General features: G+C 42.5%; 1 protein-coding gene across 3 annotated transcripts in view; it reads right to left on the bottom strand.

Moving 5' to 3' along the window:
- Positions 1-23,692, bottom strand: part of asic1b (acid-sensing (proton-gated) ion channel 1b) — a 921,001-nt gene that overhangs the window by 62,343 nt on the left and 834,966 nt on the right. For all 3 annotated transcript variants that reach the window (XM_063037278.1, XM_063037276.1, XM_063037277.1), the window contains exons 5-6: positions 15,177-15,233; positions 2,040-2,193 (exon numbers count right to left, since the gene is read on the bottom strand). In XM_063037278.1, coding sequence (XP_062893348.1) covers positions 2,040-2,193; positions 15,177-15,233 — 211 coding nt within the window. The remainder of the gene's footprint in view (positions 1-2,039; positions 2,194-15,176; positions 15,234-23,692) is intronic.

Here is a 23,692-nt window from a genome sequence, read left to right as displayed (position 1 = left end):
TATCAAATTCTCATCTTGTTTGTTATCCTTCCATGTCTTCCTATCTCTGTAACCTCCTGCAGCCCTAAATTCCTCCAAGAACTCTGTCTTCTTAATTTTGGACACTTAGTCACCCTGGAATCTTACTGCCCCACCATCGGTAGCAGTGCCTTCAGTTCACCATGCCTGTAAACCTTGGAATTCTCTCAGTAAGTCTCTCTGCCTCTTAAATCCATCTTACTTATCTCATTGACCAAGATCTCAGTCACCTGCTGTGTTTCTTTTCTTAAAAGGCTCTGTGTCAAACTTTATTTCATAATATGGAACTTTGTGGGACATACTACATTCAAGGCATTATATAAATGCAAGTTTGTGGTATAAAAACAAGTCAAAGTATATTAGAGTACATCACTGTCTATTTACTGAGTATGTTGCATTGGAATAAATAATGGCTCACATTCTTCAGTTTAAAAAGGCTGTTCAGTGTGGTTGAGACCCTGGAGGCAGTGTTAACATTGCCAAGAAACTGCTTCATTCCTGATATGTGGTGTACAAATTGGTCAATATATCCACTCAAATTATTTTTATCCAGTAAGGATCTAAAAGGAGAGATAGAAGCCATAAGCACATCAGGCATTCATGACACTGGAGACAATCAATCACAGTTAAACCCTGACATGTACAATTTGTTCACTGGAGCCCAGATTTATACCTAGAAGATAGAAAGAAGTCCTCGTCCTTGAACTAAAATCCAGCCATTAACTTGTGTGACCCCTTCTTAATCAAACAAACTTTATAAAGCACTTATAAGCCACACGGTCTTTGTATAATCCTATGCAACCCAACCCCAGTACCATGTCGGTCAGTCAACATGATCCCAATTTTAAAGAGTTTCTTTTGCAGTGCCCCATTCAGAGGGTGGATCAAACATCACTACTAGACTTGGAAGCAGTTTTGAGAACAGAAGACATGGTTCTGTGCAGATCAACAGAAAAGAACAGCTGGGGTAGAGTGAGAGAATTACAAATTACAAAGATATGACATCTAAATGGGATATGGGAATGGCTAGGGAAATCCCCACATTAGCTGAGAGTACGTGGGGGGAAGAACTGAGATGCAAGGATAAAGTGGGTGAGAAACAGAGAGTGTGATGGGACCATGTAAAGTAATGGTAACTGAAGATGAGAGTTTTGAAATCTCTGTACTTGGAGAGAGAGGTTTAGCACAGATATAAGCTGATAAGTGGAACTTTACATGGGATAAGGTGTAGGCACTCTGGAGAAATAGTTTGTCAAGGTAGCCAGGAGAATTGCTGGGAAATCTAAAGGAAGGAAGTCACAAAGGCATGGGTGAGAGTGGCAGTGGTGGCACTGATGAGCTGGGGGTGACAGGCAAGCTCTTTGAAGGATTTGAAAAAAAGATCATTTTGGGGGTGGACTAAAAATGGAGAAAGTAGCCACAGGCCTGGATCAAGTGGGATTCTGGGGTTATGAATATAGTGCAAGTGGCCAAGCAGGGCAGTGGGGAGTAACTGAATGAAAGGCGGCTGGGGGGGGGGAATGGATGGCTTCAGTTATGACAAAGATTAACTGGGTGTAGTCCTGCCCCCATGACCCCATGGTAGGCAAGCTGTCAGAAAGCACAACAGCAGGGAAATGTAGTAAAGAGTTAAAGCTCAGAACACACCCCAGCAGGTGATTTTGCAAAAGCTAGCATGTAGCTGATAGATGGGAAGAAGCCAAGTTAGGAAGCACTGGGACAGCATTATATGACTATGTAGAGCAGGAGGAGATGGTTTTATATGGTGGCAGCTGGAAAAGGAGCCATAAGCCATGAAGCCAATGAAAGACAGAGTGAGTCTCATTGTCACTGATGACTTCAATGTATAACCCAGGTACAGTCCTACCTACCTATACCAAAACTCAACAGTGCACTTTGAAAACATCACTGCAGACGTTTGATGTGAGGCTTAGATCTTTCTGCTTCCCAGAGACAAAGACACTGCCTCTTTAATCATAGCTACATCATGATACAAACACAAAAGCAGTAGAGGTACTCACCCTATGTAATCTTCTGATTTGTTGTACTTTTTGGCCAGGTATTTGGCCGAAGCCTTGCTGGGAATTTTTACCATGGACAGCTCCTTACCATATCGAGTCATGTTGCATGGCGTCTCACATGTACAAAATAGACTGTCCTTCTCCACCAAGAACCCTGTTCAAATAGCAGTGACACAGGTGTATTGGCAAGGGTGGTTTGCTTGCTGTAATAGGGGAATTTATGGTGTGTGGTGCTAATGCATTTTTACAACCTCCCTGTTTTAAGAGTGAGCTGGAAACGGATTGTGCTGTAGATTAGCATGAGCAGATGGACTTGGGCTGCTTAAAGTTAGCTAAAGAATAAACAGTAAAAAAGAAAGGGTATTATTTAACAATCCTGTCCCTATTCTAATCATATCTACCAATCATTTTGGAAGAGCTTATAATTCCTGATTCAAGTATACTGAGAACTTTGCTTTAAATAGCGAATGCAGTAAATCTTCACAAATGCACTTCAGATGCAGGATATGGAAAATTTATTGTTCAAGCAGAGCTACTTAAGTACAAACTGTTGGAGGGAAAGTTTAGTAGGTGAAAGTGCAGAGAGGATGGGAGGGATGTGAACCCTTAATTAAACTCTAAAGGTGCAAACTGTGGATATATATTGAGTACCAGGAAGGTTATTCCACATATTTTTAAATCTCATTCCAGAACCATACCCAATTATCTCTTCCAATCCTTTCAGGGTGAGATTTTTGTTGATTTATATAATAAACGTTCATTCTTAGCTCCCATTTCTCTTTTAGCTACTGAATCTTGACCCCCATTGCCATGGTGTTGAGCCTTAATTAATCCTGTCACTTCCTTTCATTTAATCGTTAGATTGTGTTAATTCAAAGTCTGTGCTTTTGCAAGGAGCTTCTTTAACTTTCCCTCACAAGTGAACTGCCTGAGATTGGGAACATCTTATTCATTTGCCTTTATAGCTTTCCAAGGGCAATAATGTATTTTCTATAAACTAGAGGTAAATAAATATCAAATTTATTTTTAAGACTGGAGCTGGGGGGGTGGGGGGAGAGAGTTCCCAACCTTTTTTATGCTATGGACTAATACGATTAAGCAAGAGGTCCATGGACCTTGGATTGGGAACTGCTGGACTGGAGTAACAGAAACCAATTTTTAAACTGTGCACAACATATATCTTTTGTAAAGCTTGCAACAAATATATATTCATATTGAGATATACTCTCGTGTCTACCGTTTTACTCATTAAATTAATAATGTGCTTGGAAAAAAACAATACAAAGTCAACAGAATGGAACATAGCATTTCAAGGGTTCTGGGGTTTTATTGAGTTCGATACAGAATGACAAGCTTTGAAAACAACCTTTAGGATGTTGTGGGTTTCCAGACCAATACTACTCCTTAATAATAACCTGCATGTGTCTGTCATAACTACAGTTCTACAGTCTTCACTAAAAAACAAGCTAAGGATGTCTGAATATGGTCAAAATCTTGTATCTTGCTCAACCCTTTTTTTCTACTATTTTACCTTCATGCATGATGCTACTGATAGTTTCTGGGGGATTACTGTTCCACAGGCCAGCCTCTGGTTCATACTGCAAGTGGATACTCTTGGTTCATGAACCCAGTTAGTGCAGGCTGGTTGGTGATGGGGAAGGGGAGATTATCAAAGCGAGCTTAATCCTATTCTCCTTCAAGTGGACCACAATCTTGACACTGGGTTTAGAGGCTTGCGTACCTCAATGACCCATAGAACTATGTTGGCTTTATGCTTTGGCTCTTGGTAGGGTCACCCATGCCAAACAGGTCACACTGAGAGTGGTCCACTAATCCTCCAAGTTCAGGGGGTTCAGTTCTCTGTAACGGAAACAGCAATGAAGAATCCTTCTCCCTCTAAGTGTGATGGTACTCCTGATTCTCCACCCAGATTGATGGTAAAGAAAACCAAGAGGAAGCTACTGACATGATGAAGGAAGCCCTGAACACCGCCAGTCTTAATGGGCAGTAAACTAATCCTGTTCTGATCTAATGCTGACATTCACACCTTTGAGCAAGAGGTGTTCACAACATTTAGGAGTAAAGATCCTGGCTGATGTTAATCCCTGGTATTCCAGCTAGCTCTGAAAAGGTGGGGAAACCACCCTATACAAACCATTCCTGCACATTTGAGCTCAGTACTACCAGTTACATGATGTCATTTGGGGATTGCATTTTAATACTCTAAGTACAGCAGTCATCTGAGTGTTGTTAAACATAAAAAAACTTTCAATATTTGTAGACATAATAATTTGGCAACATCCCAGTCCCTGCTTCATTTCACAGCAAGCTGGATAACAAATAAAATAGTCATAGTTTCTTGTTTTTTTTTTGGTTCTAATTACTGTGGCTTTGCCTTTCTTGTTTTGCCAGAGTGGAGCATTGGTGAGAGCACCCAGTGCGATTCGGCATGGTGCTTTTACACCTTCTGAGTACCTGGGTTCAACAGAACCATGGTTTCTCGGACAAACTTATTTGTTTCAAGATTGCTGTGGTTTACATAGGGGAACTGGCACCTCAGATGGTGAGGGTTACATAGTGGCTGTGGAATACTTAAGGTGTTTTTACAGAAAATGTAAGTTTCCATTGGATGTGTTCCTTATTGTTCAAGGAGCTGTTCACATTTCAGCTCTGTGAAGGAGTGCTTGCACAGAATTTGCAAACCAGGTTAAGGCTGTACTCCTACACATTGTGATTAGACAATGGCATTCAGCATCCAACGGGGAACAGTTCTTGAAGTTGAAGGCAAAAGAGAGATAGACCATAACATTGGTCAGATGTCCTCTGAAGAGAAATAAGCTCAAAGTGCCATGACAGTTATCTGTAATTCTTATTAATGAAAAATAAAGGAATTAATAAACAACATAATAAGAAGTAAAAGACAGCACAAACACCCCACAGTAATTGAATAGAAAGGGGAACACAATGCATAACAATGGGATGAGTTTGTCACTGAAGGCTTCATTTCCCTTTTGATGAGAATTACTAAAAGCTTGCAAAATTTGTTAATTAAGACATTAATTATTTTCTTAACATGGGGCCCAAACTGTAGAAAGGTCTGGGCCGTTCTTTGTGCTTTCATTGCCAATTTGGGACCACTGCCGATTGCTGGAATGCAGCATTGTGAAGGTCCCTGATCACCAGTTACGTTACCAGAATACTGGATTGCATCTGCCTTACCTGCACAGAACAGTAATTTGAAATCAAGCTAAATTTTTCTCTGGTTTTGAAAAAAAAGTTGAGAATCTTTGTTGTCACCATTAAAACAGATAATGAGCAGCAACGCACTGACCTTTGGGATGGAGAACAAGCCTTTGCAATAATGCTAGCTGCAACATAAAATGAGATGGGCCAGTAAGCTCTGAACTTTGTCAGGGAGCAAAAACCAAACTCACCTGTGCCTTTCTTATTCCCACATTTGTCTCCTTTTTTCCATAGTCACTGTCCAATTCATACGCATTAAGATCATGCTGACAAGATGTCATTGGATGTTCTGTGCTGTCAACTGCATTCCCAATGATAGGCAAATTAAATCTATTTATTTTGCTTGGTGCTGAAGACAGTTCAATGCAAAAATCAGCACCCTTTTTTGTTGATTGCATAGTGAAAATGATGGATCAATTATTATGTGCGTGATGGAAACGCTTCTCCGGACACTGTAGAACTTTGCTGAGCAGACTTGGATTAGTCAGGGGAAGTGTGAAAACCAGCATCCAATGAGCTGCTTAGAAGTGCTGTGCAAATATGTGCCCGGCTGTGCACTTAGGTGCAATGTGAAAGCCGCAAATTCTACAATTCTCTTTGAAGCAAATAAACTTATAGCCAATCGTGCCATCATGTTTGTGTCAGCCAAATGGGCCTCTAAGCTACATATTGTAAATAAATTGTGGTGCTTTCATGTGCCATCTCATTCAATTAGGAGGACTCTCAGCTCTTGGACATTTGTCGGGTCCACTGGCCAGCAAACAGGAAAAGGCGCAACACTCCCACAAATACACACCTACTGGGCATTGCCAGTCCTTGCAGCTGAAAGTAAGGCCAGAGCTTGTATTGTTTGGGAATAAAAAGTAGGAAACAAATTAAAAACAGGTTATCACTAATAACTGTCAAGGAGCAGGAACGAGGGAATGAGAGACAAAGGAAAAGATGAAAGAGAGGGAAGAAGAGTGAGGAAAAGAGGCAAAAAGAGAAGAAATGAAAGATGGAGGGGAAGAATCCTCCTTTTTGATTAACACAGTATTTTCTCATGTTTTACCTAGAGCTAGCTACTGATAAATCCATACCAACATTGAAACCATGCTCTTAGCTAAATCTAAATGGTTCCAGCACAGGGTGGCAAGCTGTGCCATGGTGTTCACAGGGGTTTTTGCCCAAGTTTAGGCAGCTGGAACTATACTGTATTATGCAATAGGAAATACTAAAACTTTAGTGTTTAACTTGGGGTTATGTCTTACAAAAGCCAATAAACCTTTGTTCTGAGCAATGGGTCTACTCTATCAGATCCCATCAATGAGCAAGCTAATCAATAGTGCACAGGATCAATGCATGTCTGCTTGAGCCAGGTATTGGATGATCACATCTGTTGTAAAAGAATGATGCAGTTTCAAGCCTCCAGCAGCAGATATTGTGCCTTGAAGCTGACTTGACCTCACAGACCTCACTCACACCACGTGCTGAACCACTTGTCAACAAATGCCAGGCGCCTACTGAGTAAAAACCAGGCAACAGGAACTGAACAGTGAGGAGGGTAACTAAGCGCACTGGCTCACATCACACACCATCTGATATAAGACTCATCAATGACCGTTTGCCTTTCTTCATCACAGAAGACACACAACCTTTGCAGCACAAATATGCAATCCTATAACCTGCCTCTAGGTAAGGCATTATAGGGGGCACCATCCCAAACCACTCAGTTTCTTCAAGTTAGCTTCTCACATGGAGTAGTATGTATGGTTGGTCTCCACACTAAAAGAAAGATATAAATGCTTTGGAGTCAGCACAGTGCGGATTCACTAGCTTGATTTCTGGAATGAAGGGATGTCCTACAAAGGGAAATTGAGTAAGATGTGCCTTGACACTCTGCTTTAGAGCAATGAGAAGTGACCTCACTGAAACATTCTAAGAAACTGACAAGTTAGAAGCTAAGATTCTAGTTCCACTAAGAGCGAAATAAGGGGGCACATTGTCAATAGGTGATCCATTTAGTAGTGAGACGGGGCAAGAATATTTGACTTGGAATGAAGGAAATATCTGGAATCCCCTACCTTAGAGGGCTGTGGATACTCAGTCTGAGAGTGTATTCAAGATTGAGATGATCAATCTTTGGAAACTAAGCAAATCAGGGGACGTATGGATTGACAGAGAAAACAACTGTGTGGCACAGGATCATGCACTAACTTTATTGAATGTTGGTACAGGCTCCCATTTCTTCTGTCACCAACTGTTCCGCCTCTTTGGAAAGAGCTATTTCCATCTTTCCTGCCCCCTTAGGATGTTAAGTGAGAAGGCAGTGTACACCAGGACTCTCTTCAATCTTGCAACTGCTCCTTCACCTCTGTCACCATTCCCTGTAGCATACCTGGGAGTAGTGAACCATGCCTTAAGCAACACAAGATTAACCTGCAATGAGATTTAATCAAAGAATGATGAAAAAATAATCATTGTTCTCCTTGCCCCTTCCAAACTGGGCTTGTGGCCCTAGAATTTAGTGGTGATTTGATGAATGAGAATGGATGGGGAAGATGGAAAGAATGCTATTTCTATTTGTTGGGAAATCTGGGCTGCAAAATCCAAATATTAAGAGTCAGGAATAAAGCTGGGGAATACAGTACATCTACATGCAGAGGCTGGGAGAGATTCTCTTCTGCAAACTGATCCCAGGTCAATTATTAATTTGAAATCAGCAATTGATGTACAGCTCTTAACTAAATGTACAAAGAGATAATGGGATAACGACAGGTTCATAAAGGGTGACCACATATCAACAGTGATCTCTTTGAATGGTAGAAAAGGCTTAAGGTGCTGAGTGTACTTCTCTTGACCTGGATGATTATAGCAAGATGAAGTTGGCAGCCAACAGAATTCAGGGACTGAGATGTATCCACAAAGGGATAGCCCTCCTCGTGTTGTAATGAGTATATTATAGACCCCAGGGAAGTAGGTATTCCTCCACAGTTGTACGCAGTAAACCCATGATATAAACTGAAGTTGGCCTTTGAAAACTGATTGTGTTTCAGGAGCACAGTTCAATGTGTGTACATCATGTGCTCAGTGCTTACAGTAGAAAGGGAATATCTGCCCTCAACTTGAGTCATGCACATCTACATTTCTGCACAGGGCAGGTAAGAGTGTTAGATCTGCAAAATACATTGTCTATCAATTGAAGTGCAACAATTCCTTCAGATGCCATCCAACGCATCCCTTAAAAAAAAGAGCACAAGTAGGATGGGCAAATATATAATAGCAGGTCTTATTCCTCCTTGAGAGAGTTAATTTCACTCCCTCAACTACCTTACCCAACATAGGACATCAAACCAAATCATATTCTCCCAATCCCTATCTTGTCCCCAAGAACTCTAGGAGGCATGAAATTAAAACCTCTTTGAAGATTAATATGTACACTTACAATGGTTACCCCAGAACCTTGGGCTTTCTGTGAGTTCATTGGATGTCACCTACCCTGCATATTCCACTTGAGAGCAGGGGTCTCCTAATCAACTGATGACCCAAAAAAACCAGTGGGGGGCACTGAGTTAGAAAGTACACTGTACGAGAAGGAATTGGGCGTGCTGGTAGAGTCATCACTATCAACATCTAGACAATGCACAGCAGTGATTAGGAAGGCTAATAGAATGTTGGGCTATATAATGCACTCAGTGGAGTTCAAGTCTAGAGACATTCTCCTAAAGAGGCTATGCCTTGAGTACAGTGTATAATTTTGGTCTCCATATTGTCTGAGGGATGTGAAGGCACTGGAGAGAGTTCAGAGAAGGGCAATTAGACTCATTCCAGGGGTATGAGCGATGAAGAAAGATTAAAAGAATTAAATCTTTTCAGCCTAAGTAGACGTAGAATGAGAGGAGACATGAATAGAAGTGTTCAAAATCATGAAGGGTATAAGTAAGGTGAATGCCAGCTGCTACTTCAAAATTAACCCATCATGAAGGACACAGGGCCATAGGTGGAGACTGTTTAAAGGGAGATTTCAGACTAACATCAGGAAGCAGTTCTTTACACAGTGAGTTGTGGACACATGGAACAAACTACCTGGTTGTGTAGTTGAGAGTAGTACCTTAGAGACTTTCAAATCTAAACTCGATAGTTATTTCAACACACTATGTGAAAAGGAATTTGGCAAGCTTTGTTAGGTTGAATGGCCTGTTCGCATCAAAAACTGTCTAATGTTTTTTCTAAATTTTTTAATTAATTTTTTATGCGTTTCTACAATAAGACTACAAAGAGAAAACCCAACAACAAAATGGAGATTTATACAGTGCGAAACAAACAAATCCAATATGTAATTCATAACAATAAGAAAAAGCACCCATGTTTTCTAATGTTAAGGGCAGGGAACTGAAGCACCTCAGTATTTAGATAAAACCTATTCACCATTTTGAACAAAGCGGTACTGACACAAGCTAATATTCCCTGGCACTGATATGCAAGATGACAAAATTCTTACCCCCCTCCCCACCTCCAACTTCCCTCCCTGTCTTGGGGAACTTCTTGGAGTGCTTCATCATATTTCCCAGTAGCTAGGTGGTGCAGTCCATATCTTCCCTCAAGGTTTAATGCTCTTTCCAAACTCTGATGATTCCCTTACAATTATGAGAGAGGGGTGAAACAAAGAAGAGATAAAGTGAGGAGGAAGAGGGAGAATAGAGGTGAGGGAGGGGAGGGGGTGAATGAGAAAACACAATCAAGCTGTCAAATAAATAGTTGCCACCAATGCACATCGGACATTATTATCATGGACTGGCTTTGCTTGTGAAGTTGCAGTTACAAAGAAAATTTTAAGAGGGCATTTCAAATATGCAGCTTATTGTGACTTCCATTTCTGACTGGAATTTCAAAAGGTTGGCTAAATCTGCGCCGTGAATTTGCTGCTGTTGCTGCTGCTACATTCAGCGTACATTGGCTACATTAAACATTGCAACTGCACTGCACTCTGGTGTTGCAGTCATGTAGCTGCACCATGTTATTATTGCATTGCACCTTGAGCCATTTTTCTGTTTTGCTGCACTATACCTTGTTCCTGCCACATTGTAGCATGCCCCTGCGCGGTTGCCCTGGGCTGCTTTGTTGTACACTGCAGTTTGCTGCTGCAGCTGCATCGTCATCATCACTGTTGTTGTATTGCAGATCACTGCAGTTGCAGTATATTTCATGTATGTTGTCACTGCTGTACAATGCCTTGGTTCTGCAGCTGTGAATCATCACTGTGGCACAGTACTTTATTATGTTACCGTTAGGTGCTGCTGGCATTTAAGTTGTTGCTTTTGCATTGTACCTTGTATTGCATTTTGCTGTAATAGCATTGAGCCCTACTGCTAGAGTACTGTATTGCTTTTCCTACTGTGTTGTGCTTAGTTACTATGTCGTAGTTTGGTGCTGCTGCATCACATCTTGCTGCTAACATATGATGGCTTTTCACTGTTGTATTGCACCTTCCGCCTTTCACATCATGTAACTGCATCTGCATTGCACCTTGCAGATGACTGCTGCAAATTTGTGTCTCGCTGTTTATGCTGCTGCATTTATTTAACTGTGGTACTGTACCATGTGGTTGCAGTATTTTCAGTCCTTTATCTTAGTACTGTAATCTACCTTGCACCAGTGTATCGCTCAAATACACTGGCTCACTGTATTGCATGTTGCCTACGTTGTATTGCTCTTTGTAATCGCTGCATTGCACAGTCACTGCTGCTGCATTGCATCTTACTGCTGCAATTTTTTCTGATGCAGCAATGTAGCCTCTACTATAACATTGGCCCTTTCCGCTGCTGTGCTATACACCGTTGAAGCAAGTGCTGATTAATTATTGTTTGTTGCTGCATTACGTAGCGTTGATCTGCTACACTTTGTTGGCATTGTGCTGCACCTTGCTGTTATTGCTTTGCACTTTCTTCCTGCTACATTGTCGTGTACCCACAGTTGATTTCATCCTGTTCAAACAGCAGCAGACCTTTATTGCTGGTTAACTTTTTGAAGCTTGGGCTTCGTTTGTGCTTTGCTCTCTGCTAATGCGCTACGCATTGCTGCTTCTCAATGAACAGCGGTGCTGTCTTATTATTTGTTACTGCTGCATTATGCCATCTTATCTCAATCGCAATTGTTACTGCATACTATACAATGGCTGTGTTCTACTTTCCAGTGAATGAAATGGATCTCATTTCTCCAGTATTACATTTTCTGCTTTTGCATTGTATACCATGGTTGCATTGCAATGCTTTCTCCCCCAGTTATTCTGCTGTACTTTATTCCACCAATATTGATCCTTACTGGTGGGTTAGATCTTAATTTTGCTGCACTGCTCCGTTCTGTCACAGTATTGCTGCACAACATGCTGCTGTGTTTCATCTTGCATTTGCTGTGCTGTAATCACCTGCATTATTTATTTCAGATGTTGCACACAACTACTTTTAAACTTGACACCATAATAGGACACTGCCAGCTGCTGTGACGATATCCTGACCTGAGTGAATTCCAATGGCTGAGTATCTCAGAGAGGGGAGCTGCGGTTCCAGCAAAGGATTAAGCATGCTTCCTTGCATCATGCATTGTGGAGGAGACAGACCACCATCAAATCAAAAGTGGAATGACTAGTGAATGGGCTACAGACAGACATTACTCTGAGATTGGATGGTCATAGGCAGCAGAATGGCACTAATGATTTGGCCAAAGCACAAACTAGCACTGATGCCTGTTGGATATGCAGTGCAGCTCTTTAGGCTAACCACCAACAACCCCTGTCAAACTGTTCACCTATACGGTGCACAGCTGACGCGATGGAAGGTGATAGGGCATGCACTTCTGAAAGAAATATGATTGTGCAGGACTGAGGATCAGAAACCACCAAGGAGCTTGGTGAACACTGTGTTAAGCACCAGGCATGCAGCATCCAAGACACCCAGCAAATGCCACTCTGTGGCTGCCACAGCAGGATGGCACGGAATAGGAGAACCCATGTACAATGCTGTTGCTATTGTGCAGTACTTACTCGCATGGGAAAGCCATGGTACGGCTGGACCTGAAATGACCGTAAATCTGGTTTCTTCCAGTTTATTTTGCTTTATTTTCCAGGTGCTAGGCTCATAGCCACCTCATGGTGGTCAGAGAGATTTGGAGCAACACTAAACATCTGTCGCTCAGAAGCTGACAGCCATGAGGTGACTGCATGCCTAGCAGCTGACGGAGTACAGATATTCCATGTCGCCTGAAACCTCTCTGCTTGTGCATGCAGAGCTCCCTCGTGGTTACCCAGATGCTGTGAGCTTTCTCTCGGCAGGCAATAGGCTTTAGCAGGAGCAGAACTGGCAAGGCTGATGGAGTTCAATATCCAAGAGAGAAGACCATCATACTGATGAATGGCTTGTAGACTAAATATACAGAACCCCCAACACAGGCAAACACACACACACACAAAATAAACCTATGATTTGTTAGTCCAGTGGAGGCTAGGCGCCCATTGGCAACCTTGTGCAGATCTTGTGCATCTCACTGGCGTCACTTGGGTAAACCTCAAGCAACTGGCACTCACCCACACGGACCCCGCACCAGCAGCAGCCCCTGTAAGTCTTGCGGCTGACGGAAAAACGTTGAATGCGAAGGTGGGTGGTCAGGTTGGCGTGCATCTCCGTTGGCATGGCTACAATGCCAACTGACCTTGCACTCCCTGCCCGCAACTATGTGTAAAGGCTGTGGTGGTTGAGCAGCTTTAACTTCACCTGGCACCATGGATTCCTCCCCCCCCCCACCGCCCATTCTCCGGCTGTCCAAGTAGACGGGGGAGCTCTCTTGTGCCCAGTGGCCTGCTCTCCAGTATAGATGCTGCCTTAGGAGTGCTCCAGCCAAGGCAACCTTACAATATGGAATAAACAAAATCATGTCAATAGAGCACTCAAGACAACATCCTTCAAAGTAATGTTGAACAAAGGGCCTCATTGGCCTGGAGTACCTTTTTGGTTGCATCGGTTTCTAAAGTTGAGTAGGTGTGTGGGGAGAGCAGAAGGTGTGCGGGGAGAGCAGAAGGTGTGCAACCAGAGTGCCCAAAGCAGCCTTTCTTTCACAGTTTAAAAAAATCATGGGTTGAACCATTTGTTTAGCAAGAAACAATAAAGCCAAATTAACAAGTGATGTGGGGAACCATTCTTTGACTTCTTTATCTTTATGTGTCTAATTAGCATTGGACCCAACAAAAAGGCAACATGCTGCCTCCCCCTCCCCTCACCATTTTGCCCTTTGAATGCCATAGTGTCTTACGATCCCTGTGCACGGCATACTTCCAAAAGGTTAGAGGAGCAAGCCACGAAGTGGTGTGGTACGGCTCCGGAAGCGGCCAAGTGAGTCATCATCATGGCCCATTGTTGAGCACTGGCACCAGGCCATTAGTACCCAAACAACAAAATGCATATGGTAGTGATCAGGCACCCAAATAAACACGGAGCCTTCAGAGTCTGGGGATTAAAAAATAGGCAACCTTACTGAGGGCTCATCCTGACCTCAAATATGGCATCAAGACTGCTTCAGGTTCACAGCTGAAAAGTTGTTTGCAGAATATATTTATAATTCCTGCCACTCAGTTTGCTTACCTTTAACCCACCAGTGAAAATTATTTTGTTGGACGAGAATGGCAACTCATCTTTAAGCCCTGAAATTCTAGCTTGCTTACAGTAGTGTGTGGACTAGAATTCCTGTTAAGTGTTTTAAGGGCAGATTTAACTTGTTCATCAGAGAGTGGCACTAAGGAGTTGTCTGCCAAGGAAATAGACATGTTTTTCAATGTCCTCTGACCAGCCTGTCCAAGCAGCGGCATACCAACCATCCAGGAAGGACCTTGAGGACTGAAAGGTTAATCAGAAGAATTAGGAAGAAAAATCAAAGGCACATTGGGAAAAAAAAAGTTTTTTTGATAATGGAATAAAAATTGGCTTTGCATTATCCTATCAGGTAACTGCTTGCTTTTTGACTCATTTGAGAAGGTAGGGCAGAGTGAGAGCCCCAGTGGCGAGAGTTAGGGGTTGTGGCTACTGGAGGTGTGAGAGGAAACCTCTGGGATTGCTTCCAACTCAATACAGGTCACATTGCTTCAATGGTAGAGCCACGAGCCTGACTTGACCATTGTTGAATTTCACAGCATTCTTTACAAATGTAACTGGCACCTCAGGACTTCTATGAACTTTTGAATACAGACTCCCCTCATTATGACCTTCAGATGACAAACTCATTACATTTAATACCAAGCTAAATTAAAATTCAGCCAACATCTGAAAATAGTAGCCTGTCACCATTTTGCAGGTTGGTGTGGACATTCAGGTTTGGAACAGCAAAGCAGAATCTTTGTGTCCACAATGTCAATAGATCAATTCAGCTTTGAGGGGAAAAAAAAGGAAGTACTGTTAAAGCAGCAGATCGATCAGCTTCTGAAAGGGGAAAGAGGAATTTTCTGACAAATGCCCCAAGCTTCCCTCCCACGTGTTTCTCTGACTTGTTGTTTCCCTGCTGATTGTGTCTTGTCTCTTGTTGCGATCAACAGCATTTGCTCTGCTTCTTCTGTGCCCAGTTGGCAGGCTTTGGGGGGAGGGGGTCATCGCACTGCAGCTCAGGGTAAACTGTCATTCGGGTTTTCGACAGAGGCAAACCTTGCCCCTCAGAACACGCTGACAAATTTGACAGTCCACAAAATAACAAGTAAGAAAGTAAATCCCCAGATGGATTCAATCACTATCTAATTTTCACATCTTTCCTGTTCTAGCTTATTTTAGAGGGAGTTCATTTTGTGTCATTGGGCCCAGTTGGATACAGTCTGCTTCAAACAACCTATCACTGAACATTTCAACAGCCTCAGAAAACAGCTGATAAAACCGAGGTCCTTACCTAGGGCTGGGTCTGCACACTCTCTGTACTGTTCCGGAGTACAATATGGAGCATCCCCTAAACAAAGAGGAAAAAATTTGCTGTCAGAAGACTTATGCATATTAATAATTGCCTCTTTAGGAGGTTGCTTGCATCAATTACTTTATTACAGTTCCAATTATTGGATTGACTTACTATCCTGAAAGTCTCTTTGTGGAGATCTTTGAAGGAAAATCACTCAAATCTTGCAGATACAGTCACATTTCTGTTTGATTCAAGGCCACAATATAGGACTTTCCAAGTCCTACCGTCAAGGCTCTGAGTGGTTTTCCCATTGCCTTTTCCAACAGCCTTTACAACCTCCCCACTGTGCCCAGAGCGTGGCATGCCACACATACTGTGATCTTTCCTGGACCTCTGTGCCTGCACACGATTGTTCACATCCCATATCCAAACGAAAACCATCTCAAATTTGAGAAAAGATGCAAATCTAAAGAGTGGCTAGCAGTTGACACCCAGCAGGCCAATGGCATTCATTTGCCACTGAACTGTCTTCAGCTGATGATGAACCATCATGCACTTTTAGCTGCTATACCATTCCATAAGACCAATGGTTGATTTCTCGAGGAGCAGAAGTAAAAAACATCAAAGTTGCTAAGTCTTTCTGGAACCTTGAACTACTTTGCAGAGTTCAAGTCTCTATCACATAAAAAGCATATGGAAGCAGCTGAGACATTGCAAGGATTTACAAGAATGATGCTGAAACAATTATAAACAAAGATGGAATAAGCTGGGACTTCTTTTCTCTACAAAAGGAAAAGAGAGGGCAGCCTTTTAGAGGCATGTAAGTTTATGAAGAGGTTTGATGGGACATACATAGAGAAAGGCAGAGGACAGGCCAAAAGTAGAAGACAGAAACATGTTACAAATAAATTCAGCATTCATGCCAGGGGGAACTAAAACATGGAACAACAGGACAGTAGTTGAGGTAAATGCCATCGGTGCCATAAATTGGATAAATATAAGAAAGAGAACAGAACAAAAGGATGTGCTGATGGGGTGAAAGGAAGTAGAGCTAGGGAGACACACACAAAAGGCTGGAGGAACTCAGCAGGTCTGGTAGCATCTATGGAAAAGAGTAAACGTCGACTATTTACTCTTTTCCATAGATGCTGCCTGGCTTGCTGAGTTCCTCCAGCCTTTTGTGTGTGTTGCTTTGGATTTCCAGCATCTGCAGATTTTCTCGTGTTTGTGATACCACAGAAAACTTGTTGGATTAAATGACCAGTCTCTAAATTCTACGAGGGGTGATTGAGAAGTTCGTGGCCGATGGCAGAAGGAGTCAATTTTAGAAAACCTAGCACATTTATTTTTCAACATAGTCCCCTCCTACATTTACGCACTTAGTCCAGCGGTCGTGAAGTATACGGATCTTGGACCTCCAGAAAGTGTCCACAGCAGGGGTGATTGATAACTTTGTGGCCTAGGGTAGAAGGAGATGAGTTATATGGCTCTCATTACATGCACATGCAGTTCAACTCTTTGAGTGATTATGCAGAAAGTTTGAAGTTAATAACTCATCAGGGGTGATTGATAAGTTCGTGGCCCAAGGTAGAAGGAGATGAGTTATTAACTTCAAACTTTCTGCATAATCACTCAAAGAGTCAGACTGCATGTGCATGTAATGAGAGCTGTATAACTCATCTCCTTCTACCTTAGGCCACAAACTTATCGAAGATCCATATGCTCCACGACCGCTGGATTAAGTGTGTAAATGTAGGAGGGGACTATGTTGAAAAATAAATGTGCTAAGTTTTCTAAGATTGACTCCTTCTACCTTAGGCCATGAACTTATCAATCACCCCTCGTATGTCACTTATAGACAGCTTAGTCCCTTGACTAAGATGGTAGAATGGCAGAAGTAAGAGCTAACACTGACAACCAGTTGTTTTTAATCTAAAAGCCAAAAGTAAAAAAGCACAGATATACAAACCAGACAGAGAAAGAACAGTGGGAGTGTGCGAGAGGCTTGCACAAGCACCAAAGGAGAGAACGAGGCAGAAACACAAACAATATAACATTTACAGTGTGGAATAGATCGAGGCGAGGGAAGGGTAGATGCCTGAATCAGGGACTTACACCGAAGCGGACAGTCATGCCCTGAGGAGGAGGTTCTCCAATCCGTACACACAGAAAAGCCAACATCCAAGTTTTCTGATTGTTTTCCCTGTTGCCGGTGATTCCAGGAATTAAGATAAGAATTCCAGATCAAAGCTACACTTGCCAAATCTCTTCCTGTCGCTGTGCCAACTGATAACTTCCAGTTAAACAATAATATTTAAGGTGGTTTCACGTGCAATCACACTGGGAGTGAACAAACTGTTTAAGCTACCCGTCCTCCCAATTGCTGCCATTTAAAGGACAATTGCCATCCCTAAGCTTGCTTTCTGGTGGCAACAGATCCCCTGCATGACCATTTCTTTTGTCCTCACTTTACATTTTCCATTGGCACCCATGGGCATATTGTATCTGGAGGAAAAAAAGGTAAGGAACCAAAGCAAGTACATGTTTGATAGAGCTATTTAGAAAAGCATATAATTCAGACAACGGTAGTAGAATAATTACAAGCGTGTATAAGGGTTTGTCAAATCTTAAAACATCTTCAACTTCATATATAAAACAAAATGGGAGAAGGAAGGAGGGATAATAATATCTGAGGAAGAACAGACAATAATATGGAGGTATCAATGGAAGTGTACCAGTTCACAGAAATGGAGGGAGTTCGGGTGGAAAAACTTGATAAGATATTTTATTACACCCTCTCAGAAATCTCATTATGATAGTAACCTCCCTGTTTGCTGGAGAAATTGTGGAAATCAGAATGCAAACCATTATCATATTTTCTGGGAATGCCCCGTTATCAAAGACTATTGGAGTGGGATACATAATGCCCTACATCTTTAAATGTAAAATACCCTTAGACAGTAAGACCATATATTTTGGGTATATACCTCAAGAATGGTTGAAAAGAGATAAATATTTAATGAATATACTGCTGGTGGCTGGTAAAAAGACTCTTACCAGGAAATGGTTATCACAGGAGAGCCCAACTTTAAATGTATGGATGGAAATTACAATGGACATTTACAAAATGGAGAAGATAACAGCATCTGTTAATCATAAGTTGGAACAATTTGATTCACACTGGGAAAAATGGTTTAAGTACATAACATTTCATAGGCCTGATTTTATTCTCACAAGTCAATGAATATGTTGTAAAAAAAAATCACTCCCTACGTTGTACATAGTTTTCTTCTTTTGATTGTTCTTTCTTTCCTCTCCTTTCTATAAGTGTCTACTTCAGATAAAAATTGTGTGGAGATCTGTGACAAATATGACTATATGATATATATGTACAGTATCTGAAATACATCTTGTGGGAAGATTTGTTTGATGATGAACGTCAATGAAAAATAAATTACAAAAAAAAGGTAAGGAAAGATGCTCTGCATCTGAAGTTATATCAGACGCAAGTGGCCCTTCATGTCCATGCACAGTTGCACCTACTTGGGTTTTGTTCATGAAACTTTTCTAAGTCTTCAGTTGTGACAGTGTTCTACCCATCTGCTGGGGCCCAAGCTTCAGCCAAGTAGCACAGCTGGCACACCATTACCAGTGTCTTCCAAGTGGCTGGGCATCAATAAGGCAATACAACAGTTGGCACAAATAAGAAAAGTAACTCCTAGTTTGCAAATGGGGGTGGGGGAAAGGAGAGGGATTGGTTGATGTCGTTGAGTGGGGGAATAAGGATTCCCTGGAGAGCAAGGCATTATTAATTGTTGGGAGATGATGGCACATGGGTCTTTGTGCCACCATAGGCTTCCAGTCCAGAACTATGTAGATCTTCAAATTCTTCAATGACAGCCTCTGACAAGCGCCAAGCACAGATGGACTGAGATACTTGCAGTTGCTGCAATTGTCATCAATAAACACTGCTACAGTTTAAGGCAGCACTTCGGATGCCTTGACTGTGGAGTGCTCAACAATACAGCCCAGTCAAGACACCAGGATTATTGGAGCTTGTGGTGCACCTACAGAAAGACTGGTAACTTCAATGTAGAGATGAACGTGAGCAGGTGTATGCAGACACCACCTGACAAAGTCTCTTATGGGCTACTGGCAACAATGTGCCAGGCTGCCATCAGTGAGACTTTCCCTAAAGGCTATCAAACCACCCATCGTGTTGAGAGACTTTTAACATGTCTCCACCATGCTGTCATCAAACCATCTTTTTACTATGTTGTTCATTGCAGCAAAACTTTAGCCCAGCAATCTGATACTGGCATGAGGATAATACATTATGGACACCACATCAAGAACACCCTCTAGACAACTTTAAACATTAATGAACCAAATTTTAATTCTTCAAGATTGATGCACGTGCGATGGGTTTTCAGCAATGCAATGCTTACCTCCATTGTCACACCAACGTTAAAATTCATCAGTCTTGTTCTCACAGCCTCCCAGCAATGTTAAAGCTCTATCTGCAAACTGCTTTCTGATCAGGCATTCTCCACCATGAACGTGTCCATGAGTGCTCAGGGTCATGGCCTTGGGTTCCTTCTGAGCAATTTCTTATAATGAGGCATTTTGGTGCTGTGCATCAGTGCAAGTAGAACTTCCCACCACCTTGAGATGGGTCATCTGACAGCTCACTGATCTTCCCAAACCAGAAACTGCCAGCATAGCCTAGGTCCTGCATTGCTTTCTGCTATGTATGGCACTCCATTGTCATGGTTCCTCCACAGGGGATGTGCAACAGAGGAGTCTCTTACCTACGGGCTGTTCCCAGGACACACATCGAGACAAACATCAAAGTCTGCCTGAAAATAGTCTTCTAGCATAGAATCATGTCCATAAGGGGATGCTGCAGACTGTTACGTTCCAGGCTGCAGGAGCACGTGCTGAGAGATGCACTGAAGCTCAATGCAGCCAGTGCCATGGCTGTGTAGGGAAGGGCCACAGTCTGGGCTCCTTCCATTACTGCACAAGAGGCTGAATCAGGTGGGAAAGCCCTCTGAATAATGAAATGGTGCACCACCCCGGGGGGTGGGGGGGGGTTGGGGACCGGAGTGGCAATGGTGGAAAGGTTTTAAAAAACAAGTTAACACTACTGTATGTAATGAAGCGCCTTAAAACCAGTTGCATCAGGCAGATGGGATTTGTCAGCCGTGGTTGACAGCTCATCTAGGAAGAGGCAAACTCTGACCTCAAACCTCCGCTGGCTTGCGGCTCTACCGTCTCACAGGGGAGGCTTTGGGAGTAAACCCCGAGGAAAAATCCGGAGCTGGGGTCCCTAAGGCAGTTGAGTTCAATGCTGACTGGCAACTCCTGTGATGCTGCTGGAACCAAACTGTATCGGTCTCTGCAATTCCATTGGGTTCATCAGCTACTTGGGCAGGGGTAGCCCGACGTATGGGCAACAACTTGCTCTCCATATTGTACTGCCCTGGCCTATGTATCATATAGACAGTTGGGACACAACAACCATGATGGAGGGCATCAATGTAATGACCATGAATATAAAAGTTTTGAACTATTTCTTCTTTTGTATATACATTTTATTATGAATAAAGTTACTTTTAGAAATAAAAAAAAATGCAAAGCACTCAAATGAGTGAAATGCCTTGAGGCTGTTAACTACACCTCGACAAGTTCTGTCACTGAAAGGCAGCATTGCCATGCTGTGATTTGTGGTCAGTGCAACTTTTGGCACCAATAAGAAATGACAAGTAACCAGGGTGCACCCTATACAACTGGTTCCTGCTGTGTCACAGCCAGACTTCGCTATATAGTGAGGGAGTGTGAGGAGGAAGAAACACAGGAAATAAAAGCAATAAGAAGCCTATCCTGTCGCTTGGATCCACTCCACCATTCAATATCATGCCTGATCTTTGGTCTTAGCTCCACTCTGCCGGTATCCCTTCTAACACAAAGCAGCCAGGGACAGCTCACGTGTATTTTAAGCACCATGTGTACTTTGCACCATATAACATTCAAAGTAATGGCAGTCAATCTGAGCTGGATGAAATCTGGAAACGTTTTGCACTTGCTGGAGTATTTGGATAGGATAGCAGCTTCCTCCATCACCACCCTCTACCTGTGCTTCACTGCAGGCAGGGTATTGGTATCTGTGAGCACTTACGTCCTCTATTCCAGTTACTCTGGGAGGATTGATGTTGCAATTTGAGAAATACCTGTGTTTTGGGAGTTGTGCCATTCATTTCATTCTCCTGCTGCAGAGCGTCGCCATGTTTTACTCCCTGAGAAATAGGCCCAGTTGTGCATAATGGAGCGTGAAAATGGCTAGTGAAGGGCCATCAGGATCCACAAGGACCGAGGCTTTTTGACATTCTTTTGTGAGGATCACTCAAAAGGGCCATGGTGTTGTAAAAGGAAGAGCAATACAAAAAATATTCTCTGTTCTGAGGTAAAATCCTGAACCAACATTATCCAGTGAACATAAAACATCTGTGGTAATGTTCATGTTGATGCATCCTTTCCAAGATCAGAGGCTGGGGGGATGCAACTTTGTAATGCTGATAAAAGTAATTGTTTTGTTACTCCACTCCGCGCCTTGCGGTGCATCTGTGGCAACCTTGCCATTTCTTTAGCATTTGTCTGTTTTTTTTTATGAGGCTGATTTGCTAGCTCAACACTCGACCCTCAACCCAGTACGGATGAAAAGCGTGCAAATTACCAGCTGGACTTGAACCCGCGATCACTCACCTCAAAGTCCGGTGCTGATGTCACTACACCACCAACTAGCTTGAGAAAAGTAAAGAATAGCTTGATTTGAAACATACAGTGAAGTGCGTCGTTTGCGTCAAATCAAATCTGCATGGGTTGTGCTGGGCAGCCCACAAGCGTTGCCATGCTTCCAGTTCTAATATAGTATGCCCATAATTCACTCCCCTGTAAATGTAGGGTTTTGGAATATGGACGAAATCCGGAGCACCCGGAAGAAACCCATACTGGTGTTGTGATAGCGTTACACTAACAACTACACTACCACATATCATTCTGATACCTCTGTTTCACGATACTCTGCTCAGAAACGTGAAAAATATTAAATACCCTGAATAAGCGTATCCAGGTTAATTTACAGGATGGTGTAAATTCCACTTTGCTCCTTCTTGGGAATCCAAATGAACCCCATCTCGCCCCAGAAGTACACAAGCTGATGAATGATAGGGCCATGGCACACACTGACTGAGACACAACACAGCAGTTTTACCTGATATTAACTCATTGGCACCAGACGTTTCACACTTACATAGTGTTTTGTTTTACAAATTAAAGAACTGTGATAAAGGAAGATACGCATCAGGGTCTTCCACAGTGACTTCTGAGCAAAGGGCTGTGATCCTCGACATGTTAGTTAGCATTCCTTATTAACACTTCCAGTAGTATTTTCACTACCCAAGATTCAAAGTACATCTATTATCATAGAATGTATAAATTATACACCTTGAGATTTGTTTGCTTACAGCCAGCCACAAAGCAAGAAACCTGAAGATCCCAATTTTAAAAAAAGAAAGACCGTAACCACTGCGCAGAGAATAAAGGGGAAAGAAGACACACTCCATGAAAACAATAGAAGCAAATGACAGCATTCTGAACCAGACTGAGTTCTTAGATCTGCTCCCCAGAGCAGGCAGAGTAGTAGGCCCAAGCCTTGATTTCAGTTCATTATATTAGCAGGGCAAAAATGCCATGAAACTTGCCAAGACAACAGCCGCCAGAGAGAGGAATAAACATCACGGGAAAGCAAGCAAAATCAGCCTGACCCTCTCCTCCGGTCCCGACATTCGGGCTTTCCAGTTTATCTGAACTGGCGTTTAAATTGTCTAAGGACCAGGTAGTGCCTCGGTCTAGGACCTGGGCTCCGGCACAGCGACACACCCGAAGCTGTTCTCGATCTCAGCAAATTAGCTCGGCTCTTGGAGCAATCCAACTTCGCACTCGGGTTAGGTAGATGAACATCGAAACTCTTTCGCATTGACTCCTCTCCTCTTCAAATTGTTCGTTCCAACAGCAACAGCGATACCAACCCTATCTGCAACCCCATCTTGAACATGTTGCGTTCCAGCTTTGTGATATGCCAGTACGACTCATCCTTTGAATCAGCTTCACTTCTGCTTGCTTCTTCATTGTTTGCGGTGATAGTTGACCATAATTTACTTCATTAAAGGTGTTATTAGTAATAATTTTAGAAGGATTTCTGGCCCTCTGAACTACCAGTAAGCTGTTGGACAATTTCAGTGGTGCCATCTTAACCACTCCCTCCATGTTTAGTTTTTCAAACCTTTCAATGTGCTGTGGTAGCACTGTAAGTGATGATAATGAAAATGTATCGCAATATGCTGCCTATTTCAAAACTGAATCAAATTCCCAGAGAATTTGCATTGATTTCTGCATTTCTCTCTGTGCATCTTCAGGAGTGGAGAGGTTGTTAATGAACAGTTAACCCAGAG

Source organism: Mobula hypostoma, chromosome X1 (genome assembly GCF_963921235.1).
Source record: "Mobula hypostoma chromosome X1, sMobHyp1.1, whole genome shotgun sequence".
NCBI lineage: Eukaryota > Metazoa > Chordata > Chondrichthyes > Myliobatiformes > Myliobatidae > Mobula > Mobula hypostoma.
The sequence above is the reverse complement of the archived record's forward strand: the minus strand, read 5'-3'. Positions and strand labels throughout refer to the sequence as shown.